General features: G+C 34.8%; 1 protein-coding gene across 1 annotated transcript; it reads left to right on the forward strand.

Moving 5' to 3' along the window:
* Window positions 1–2,163: 2,163 nt before the first annotated feature.
* LOC105160851 (cytosolic endo-beta-N-acetylglucosaminidase 1) lies at window positions 2,164–9,094 on the forward strand. Its single transcript, XM_011078349.3, has 11 exons — window positions 2,164–2,744; window positions 3,137–3,274; window positions 3,813–3,922; window positions 4,028–4,139; window positions 4,220–4,327; window positions 4,764–4,876; window positions 5,434–5,515; window positions 5,972–6,052; window positions 6,650–6,705; window positions 7,761–7,896; window positions 8,241–9,094. The coding sequence occupies exons 1-11, from the start codon at window positions 2,274–2,276 to the stop codon at window positions 8,976–8,978; spliced, it is 2,145 nt and encodes a 714-aa protein (XP_011076651.1). The 5' UTR covers window positions 2,164–2,273; the 3' UTR covers window positions 8,979–9,094.
* Window positions 9,095–9,507: the final 413 nt, after the last annotated feature.

The following is a 9,507-nucleotide window of genomic DNA, read 5'->3' on the forward strand; positions in this document are numbered from 1 at the left end:
TGATGCCCATAAAAAACAAATTTTTGAGCTAGAGCTGCTACCATTGGAATTGCAATTTTTGCAACAAAAAAAATTGTTTCATAATTTTTCAAAAAATTCTTGAATGTAAATGGGTAATTGTGGTAAACAATCAGCAAATTGGTGTAAATAAAGGATAATGATTAAGTCAGAGAGTCCTATTGAATGTGTGAATATATGTGTTGTTTTATGTTAGTGTTTCTCTCACTTTATGTGTGACTTATTGTAATTTATTTACAGTTTTATTGATGATTGGACGAATCAAGAGTTGTTGAATGTGTTGTTTATTATTCATAATATATTGACGTATTGATTAAATTGATGTAATCTTAAAAAGAAATAGTTTTATACACATGCCATGAGCGTGAACCCATTTATGTGGAAAGTTCAAGATCAACATTTAATGGATGGTTCGACCTGAAAGATCACAAGTCATGCGTCGGTGATATCTTCTTTTGTTTTATTTATTAGGCTAAACTACAATGAACTATTTTTAAAATTTAGTATAATTATAAATAGATCCGAAAAATTATCAATTTCCTTCTTATTTTAACGGGCATTCAATAATTAGCCCAATCTATTAGTCTTTCATCTATTTCTTATAGTGAACTGATCAAAATGACATTGTGAAATATGTTTTACCTATTTTTGAAATTTTTTAATGGACTAAAATAGGAATTTCCTTTATATAATTTTTCAGTTCTTTCTAATACAAAAAATGAATAAAGCAAGGGCAAAGAGGACAATTCTAGATTTTGGTCCAAAGATTTATATAATTTCATTAACAGTATTGATAATTTTTCAAACAATAAAAAAATATCCATAATTATGTCAAATTTTTGGGAGTTGGTTTTGATTTACACTATTCATTATTACAATAATCCGGCATGTTTTACTTTAATTTCTCTTAATTGCACGTGATGTGAATATGTAATTAAAATGGATACCAAAGTAATAAAGAGGATATTTGCATGAAAATTAACTCCTAATTATTGGACATGATCCCATAACTCAAAAGGAAACATTAATTTTTTATTTTTATTTTTTCCAAACATTAATGTACATTTTAATAAGTGCTTTTTTTTATAAGAAAAATGACATTAATAAAACATGTTTGATAAAAAGCTATTAGTTTTAACTTTCGTAAGTATAGTTTGGAAAAATCACTAATTTTTCGTTCTTGAAAATAAAATTATAAATACGTAACATAGGGGCTGTTCGCATAAATTAAAAATTATAAGCAATTCTAAATAATTTATACAGCTTGTAGAATAATTTGTAAATATTTAATTGTTTTCCATAACTCTAATTTTTTTTTTATTATTTTCAAACATTCCCCGAATTTTCACCACAACAACAGAAGTTAATACAAATATCTAATTTTAAAAATTCATTTAATATTAACCACCAGAATTTAAAAAAAAAAAAACAAAATTCCATATTTAGAAGCCCATCTAAAATGTGTTTCCAAGCAAGCTTTTGATTTCTCTAAAATTAACATTCACGCCGCCCTTCTATAAAGTTTAGTGTAATTACACATAAAATTATATAAAAAATTATATTACTTTTATCTTAGTTAAAATTTATCAAATTTGTTGATATTAATAAAAAAATATAAATAAAAATCGATATTTACCTTCGATTTGACTTATTATAGGTTAAATAAATATATAGATAGATAAAAAAAATATAAATTATTTATATGGAAAATTTGATTAGTTTGGAAACCCAGTTGACCATTTAATGAACAGGATCCGGATTTTGAGAATGAGGGCATGTGAAAATCCCTCTATTTCCTCTCTTCTTTCACCAGTTAAGGTCTGCATAAAACCTTTTTATTTTTATTTGTATAATATTGTATATATATATTAGTGGATGGATCCATCAATATCGAGGCACTGCAATTAATTGCTTCATCCCTTTTATTTTTTATTTAATAATAATAATAATAATAATTCTCTCAATTTATTTTTCCACTATAGTGGAATTATTGTATTTCTTCAAACTTGTCATCATCCTCTTACAATTAATTGTATTTTTTATTTAATAATAATAATGCTTTAATTCTTACAATGCCTGTTTTTTTTTTTTTTGGGAAAATTCCTCTTTATTTCTACCGCTAACGTAATTGAAGCACTTCTTCCATATTGATCTAAAAAGAAAAAAGTAGCAGGAAAAAGAGTTAAAAAAGACAAGGAAAAAAGGGGAGTAGTAAACGTCTCCCATGGATTCTCCTCCACCCTTACAATCCTCTGATGCCCCTCCGACCCTATATAAAAACCCATTACCCCAAAGTCTTCTCCGCCTTGAAGAACCTCCGCTCCTTCCTATCCACAATCATGGAAGAAACCACCGCCGGAAGCAACCAAGAAGCCCCGCCCTTCGATCCCTTAGTTCCTGCGGTTCCGGTCTCGTACCCGCTTAAAACGCTCGAGGAATTGGAGTCCCGGGCCTACTTCAAGTCGTTTCACTACACTTTCAACCAAGCCCAAGTGAAGCTACAGCCAGCCGGAGGAGATGGGGTGCCACCGCGACGGCGGATTCTGGTTTGCCATGACATGGCGGGAGGGTATACGGATGATAGATATGTGCAGGGTGGAAAGAATGCTGACGCGTATTCGATATGGCATTGGTATTTGATTGATGTTTTTGTTTACTTTTCGCATGATTTGGTGACGTTGCCGCCGCCGTGCTGGACTAATACTGCTCATAGACATGGCGTTAAGGTATAATGTGTACGGGGGAACTGTTTGCTTTTGCAACTATATATGCTTTTTGGCCTTCCTTTTCGTCCGTGCTCATGATTAGATGCTGGAGTTAGTAATGTCTAACTTTATTGAAAATTGGGAAAAAGACGTGTTTTTTTTTTTTTTGGCAATGACTTACTTCTTGATGTGGTGCATTCACGCTGTTATTGTTTTCTTTTTTCTTTTTGTCGCTGATTTCTTTTTACTATAATTGGAATGATAATCATCATTCATGATATTTGGTTATGTGATATTCTTTTTGGGTTCATGTGATTCTTTCATCAGAGTTCTGTTTGTATTGAAAGAACTGGCTGCAGCATTGGTGCTTGTTCATCCACATGATTGCTGATATATTTTTGAACAAATTTAAGGTATTAGGAACCTTCATTATGGAATGGGATGAAGGAAGAAAACATGCTGATAAGCTGCTATCGACAAAGGATTCTGCTCAAATGTATGCCGAAAGATTAACAGAGCTTGCTGTTGCTCTAGGCTTTGATGGCTGGCTGGTAAGATTATGTTATCCCTGTAACCAGTCTCCATGTAATAGCTTTCATTCTTTGTTTGATAATTGAACATTGCTTCTTTGATTTCGTGCTTGACACACCAACAATGATTCCTTTTGGCATCTGAATCTTTAAATTTATACTTTTAAATGAGTCCCTTTCAGCAATTTAAGGAGTTTTACGTCTGTAGTTAACCCTATTGAACTTGGATGAGTCCGCCTTTAGAAAAACACATTTCATTATTTTTATAGTCTCTGTTCTACATATGCTTGCAGGAACTCACTGAACTATTCCTGGTATGAACATTTCCATATCCATGGGTATCTTTTAAGAGAATACAGCTTTAGGTAGAAATCTCATATGTTCAATAAGTTCACAAAACATAGCTCATTTCAAAAATACTCGCACTAAATGCTTGGGGATAATAAATAAGAGTTAGTGCTTTGATTAGTGAAGGACTTGCTCAGATTTGTTTAGTATTTATGTCTCCTACAAACATGATGGAAAAAAGTATTAATTTACACTCCCTTTTTACTGGCAGATCAATATGGAAGTCAATTTAGATCCTGGACAAATCCCTAATCTGAAAGCGTTTGTAAGCTACTTAAGCGAGACCATGCACTCTTCACTACCAGGATCTTTGGTTATATGGTATTTATAATACTTAGTGGAGTATTGAGTAACTTACATAGGCTTTGAGTTTTCGATTTTGGTTCTGTGTAACCAAACAAATAATTTATAAATGTGGTGATGCAGGTATGACAGTGTTACTGTTGATGGTGAACTTAGCTGGCAGAATCAATTAAACGACAAAAACAAGCCTTTCTTTGACTTATGTGACGGTATATTTGTGAATTATTCATGGGAGGTACTTCATTTTTTATATGTTTGCAAAATATATTGGTACACTCCTGTTTTGTCTTTGAGATTTTCCATCTGTATGTACAGGAAGATTTTCCAAAACTATCAGCTGATGTTGCTGGTGACAGAAAATTTGACGTTTACATGGGCATTGATGTCTTTGGAAGGGGCACTTATGGTGGCGGACAATGGACAGTAGGTTTCTACTCATTAGCTTTGCCAATGAGATGAATAATCATATATTTTCCGGATTTTATTAAAAATTTTACTGGTAGTGGATTTTATTAAAATTTTATTTCCCCAGCATATCTTGCCCTTTTTTGCATGTGCTGATAATCTTTGCCTATGAATCAATATAACAGAAGTTGGAAGACACGTGTAGCAACTTGATCTAAGGTTCACAAGCATATTTCAGATATCTCCAAAGTCCAAATTGATTACTGGTCTTCTGATATTGGAAGTAGTTCTGTATATCAGTTTTCTATATAAATCAAACTTCAGAAAGATTATGGACTATATTTCCCATGCCAACCTTTAGACATAACATCTCTTGGAACATTTTCTTGAAGTCATCTGAGTTCATTGTAGGAAATCTGCAAGTACTTAAAAATATATTGTTTTCTTTGTGCAGACCAACATTGCCCTTGACGTGATAAAGAAAAATGACGTTTCAGCTGCCATATTTGCACCTGGATGGGTCTATGAGACTAAGCAACCACCTGACTTTCAAACTGCTCAGAGTCGGTAATGCACTTGTAATTTCATGTACTGATATATCTGATCTTTTGGTTTTAAATTTCATTTTCCTTATGATTATGTATGAATTTTCTAGTTACTTAGATACCATTTTGTGGAAGAATTTGTAACAAAAAATCTCATGATTTTCTGACATGGTGAGATGTGGCAATTTCACCTGGAGTATATTTTCTTTTCTTTTTCCTTTTGAATAAGTATTCCCAGGTTAAAATTGATATAGATACTTGGATGTTTTATTGCATACGATACACGGGGTGATGTCAGGTCCCTTTTATATTCAGCAATTCTTTTGATCCATCAATCTGACTATTGATGGATAGTACAAAAGGAATTGTTCTTCCTATCGAGTGACTTTTCCTCTAAATATAATTTCCTGTTAGTGTAATCAAAACACATCTCATCAGTCTGTTTCATGCTACCTTAAGTGACTGTAATGCACTTCTGTTATTGTGCATTCTAGAGGTTTTTAACTCATTCAATTTTAGCTTAACCTGTAGATAGCTAGGTTCTTATTCTACGCTCATGTTCATCTATTACATAAACAGATGGTGGGGGCTTGTTGAAAAATCATGGGGAACTGTACAGAATTATCCCAAAATACTTCCATTCTACTCAAATTTTGATCAGGTATCTAACAGGTACATGTGTTGATTTCCCTTTCCGTTGATTGTCTTACTGAATTATCTATATGTCTATTTATTCTTTGACTGAATTTAATGAAAGCTGATTCATTGAACATTCACACTTTAGAATCCATTTGCCTAAAACAGAATGACTAGATCTTATTTTCTTCTATTATGAAAGGAAGATATAAGTTGGATTGTACAAAGCTTGTATCTGAGATGAAAAGGAGAAGAAGAATAGTTTCATTTTAATACTTGAACCTTGAAAGGGACTTAGCAAATGCAAAAATACTTCATTTGGTGAGACTTTTCTTCTGGGGAAAGTGGGAAGGTGACGAAGGTCGATTGGTGGGAAAGTTCTTCCAGAGCATGCCATGCATTGGGGATTCTCAGAATTTGATGAGCTCTAGGAATTTGCTAATGATTTTCTTTTTGACTCCCAAATGTAATTATTTCCCAGGGTCATGGTTACCACATATATAGTGAAGGAGACCAAGTTTCCGACGCTCCTTGGAACAATATTTCATCCCAAAGCTTTCAGGTATGGCTCCCACGGATGTTTTTTTTATTTCTTTGCCCAACATCTCAGACTAAAGGTCCTTTTCCACTCTTAGAGAATCAAGCTACTTAACCTGAAATATATGACTTGTTAAACTTCTAAAATGCAAATGACTGCTTGCAAAGAATTTTTTCTATGGTGACTAACCCCATCGTTTTGGGCAAATTATGGATCTCATTCCTCACCTTAAACAAGGGTGTAAGATTATTATATCATAATGAGAAGAGGAGTTTATTCATGCTACTAGATTTCATTTTCTAAAAAGAAGAAAGTATCAGAGCCATGAGCAATTGATTTATGCATTTTGCTAATTGTTGAAACAGAAAATGTTTTTGTGTGTTATAGACGACGAGCAATTGATTTACAATTTTTCTAAGCATTGAAACAGAAAATGCTTTTGTGTGCAATGGATAATGTTACATCCTGTTTCTGATACGAGTATTCAAGTGATGGAAAACCAGATTATGCATCTATATACAACTAGGTGGTGTTTGTGCTCCTGTAATTGAGAGTTTTATCGGCTGATAATTTATTTTGACATATTTTTTCCGTTCTCCCAACTCATGGACTTTGTTACAGCCTTTCATTGAATATTCTGGAGACTCTACCACTGAGCCAATCCAAGTTTCTATCAAGTAAGTTGCTTTCATCTTCTGTTCCTTAAAAATGTTGGTCCTGATTTTCGATCTTTGTTTGGTACCATTATTTGGCCATAACTCATGTACACAAATAATGATCAGGAAAATTAGTTCTATTATATCTCATACAAGTTTCTGCGTAAAAACTCAAAATTTTGCTAGGCCCCTGGCATAGTTGTCTAAGGCGCACGGTCTCATTGGGCAAAGGTGGGACGCTGGAGCCATAGCGGGCCGTGCGCCTTTTTGAACCATGCCGCAGATTTACAGAATATATTTATACCTTCGGTCTTTTTACCACTATCAGTTGATTCAAGATTGCGTTTTTAACTTTTTAGCAAAAGAAAATCAAGGAAAAAAATAAACTATAATAAGAATTTTAGTAGGAAACATCTCAAATTTATTTCTGTAGCAAATTATTTTATGTTATAGCAAGAAAATTGAGTTATGACATTAAATAATAACAATAAATTACACGATTAGGTTTCTTCTTTCTTCAATCTTCTTCCCCCCCTGTAGTAAATAAAAAGGCTGGGCCCCAGGAAAAAGCGCCAGGCGAAAGCCCAGCGGGCCTTTTGGCCCATGCGCCATGGCACTCCTAGCGCCCTGGCGCGCGCAATGGCTGCGCCAATGGCGCTGGGCTCGCTCCTTTTGCGCCATGGCACTCCTGGGGCCAAGGAAAAGGTTCTCTGGCGCGCGCCATGGCTGCGCCAGGCAAAAGCCCACGCCATTGTTGAAAAATGGCACTGGGCTCGCGCTCCTTTTACGCCATGCGGCCCAGAAAAAGGCACGCGCCAGGCGAAAGCCCCAGCGCCATTGTTGGGAAATGGCATTGAGCTTGCGCCTTTAGCGCCATTAATAACTATGAGCCAAGGAAGATATAACCATGCGCTGCGCGAGCCGTTCTTGTAATATAGCCTACTAAAATCTTGTACGATGTCATAGCAGAGTAGATTTCGACCAGTTTTTGCATGTAAATATTAGCAGCATGAAATTCCATTTTTAGGAATCAGTCAGGTTACTTTGGAGACATGACATCCAAATGCTAATTTCAGTTTGAAGGAGGCATCTTACAATGGAGGAGGAAACATCTCATTTATAGGAACTCTTGATGATGGAGCTCAATTTACGGCAAGGCTCTTCCAAGGAGAGCTTCTTTTAGGAAACTCGCCAGTTGATTTTACATATTCTGTAAGCCAACTCAGGAATTAAATATGTGCATACAATCTCATTTCATGATAGTTTCCCAGTGTGCTTGCTGTAAAATGCATCCATATTCCATAAAGTTATTGCTTATTTCCATCAAGCAATTGCTAGTGCTGATTTGTCAGTTGAATTGTAGATGGTTTAAAGATGAAAGGAAGAACAATAAACAACGAATTCGTTAGACTTTTAGATTGGTCTCACTTATGTAGAAGATTGTCAGATGATCGAGCGGCCATTGTACTATATGAACCTGATCATTAGATAGCAATGTTGTTTCATGCGCTTGCCATCTTATTCTACTCGATTTTTTACAAGAACAAGCTATGCAGGTTAAATCAAGTCGGAACTCTCTGTTAGGCCTTGCTCTTGTGCTCCTCTCTGCCACAGATGAAAGAAAGTCTGTATTGCTTGCTGTCTCTGGAAATACCTTGCTGACCATGAACCAGTTCTCAAGCCATTATACTACGGTGATAATGCCACGTCGGGTAACCAAGGCAGAGGGAGAGTCCAAATGGATTTTACAAGAAAGCAGGCTCGACATGGCTGGACACAAATTAAAAGAAATCCGGGCTGTCTGCTACAGATCAAAACTGGAAAAATCCGCTGAAGCAGTCAGTAACACCCTTTCTGATGGTCCATCAGAATACTATGCGATTCTTGGAGATATCAAGATCACTACTGCTGGAGATAATTCAAAATTCCCACCATCTGATTCATGGCTCGTTGATGGCCAATTCGTCAGTTGGACTGCTGGTTCTCAAGGTTCGAAGCTCCTTAGTGTCCAAATCGTGTGGCAACTGAAAGTTGGTAATACTGATCCTTTCCCCAAGTACAATATATGTGTTGACAAGCTAACCAGTACGTCCTCTGGAAATCAGATTCTTATGCTTTCAGAAGGTAACAAGTATCTTGGCGTGGCAGTTGCAAAAACGTTCTATGTTGCTGATCTAGAAGTTCCTTCGGGCGTTTCTAGTCTGAAATTCATGATCCAAGTATGTGGCCTTGATGGGGATTGCCAGAAGCTAGAAGATTCTCCATTCCTCCTACTGCAAGTTGAGGGTTCATAAATCCCATTAATTTAAGCTTATTATTCATGAAAATTGTTTATCACAATAAGACAAGAATGTAGAACTATTTTGTAAGGTTAAAAGAAAAGCCAATATGACTGCTGCTTCCAACTTCATGTCAGTGGCGTGGAACTGTGAGTTCACTAGTGACATATGTCATGAGTGCATATGTATTCATAAATTTTAAGCACACCAAAAAAAAAATTATTATATAAATTATCTGGTCTTTTTTTTAAAAAAAAATAAAAAATGTATATTTTACCTCGTGTGAAGATACTAATTGATACAAAATCTTCCCGACAAACACATTCTGACGCTATATTTGGATGTTTTACGGAAAAACTTTACCCCCACCCATGTTTGGAAGTTCCATTGACCTCCTTTTAAAAGTTTAGGAAGCTCTATTACTCTTTATTTATATTTTTCTTTTTTTAAAAGGATTTTTACTCTATTATTATATTTGGCAAAGGATGTTGTTGCATTTATTTTTTAAAAGAAATCTATTCTAGAAAGAAAGTCACTTCTTGCC

The sequence above is a fragment of the Sesamum indicum genome, linkage group LG4 (assembly GCF_026168435.1).
Source record: "Sesamum indicum cultivar Baizhima isolate 11 linkage group LG4, ASM2616843v1, whole genome shotgun sequence".
Classification (NCBI taxonomy): domain Eukaryota; kingdom Viridiplantae; phylum Streptophyta; class Magnoliopsida; order Lamiales; family Pedaliaceae; genus Sesamum; species Sesamum indicum.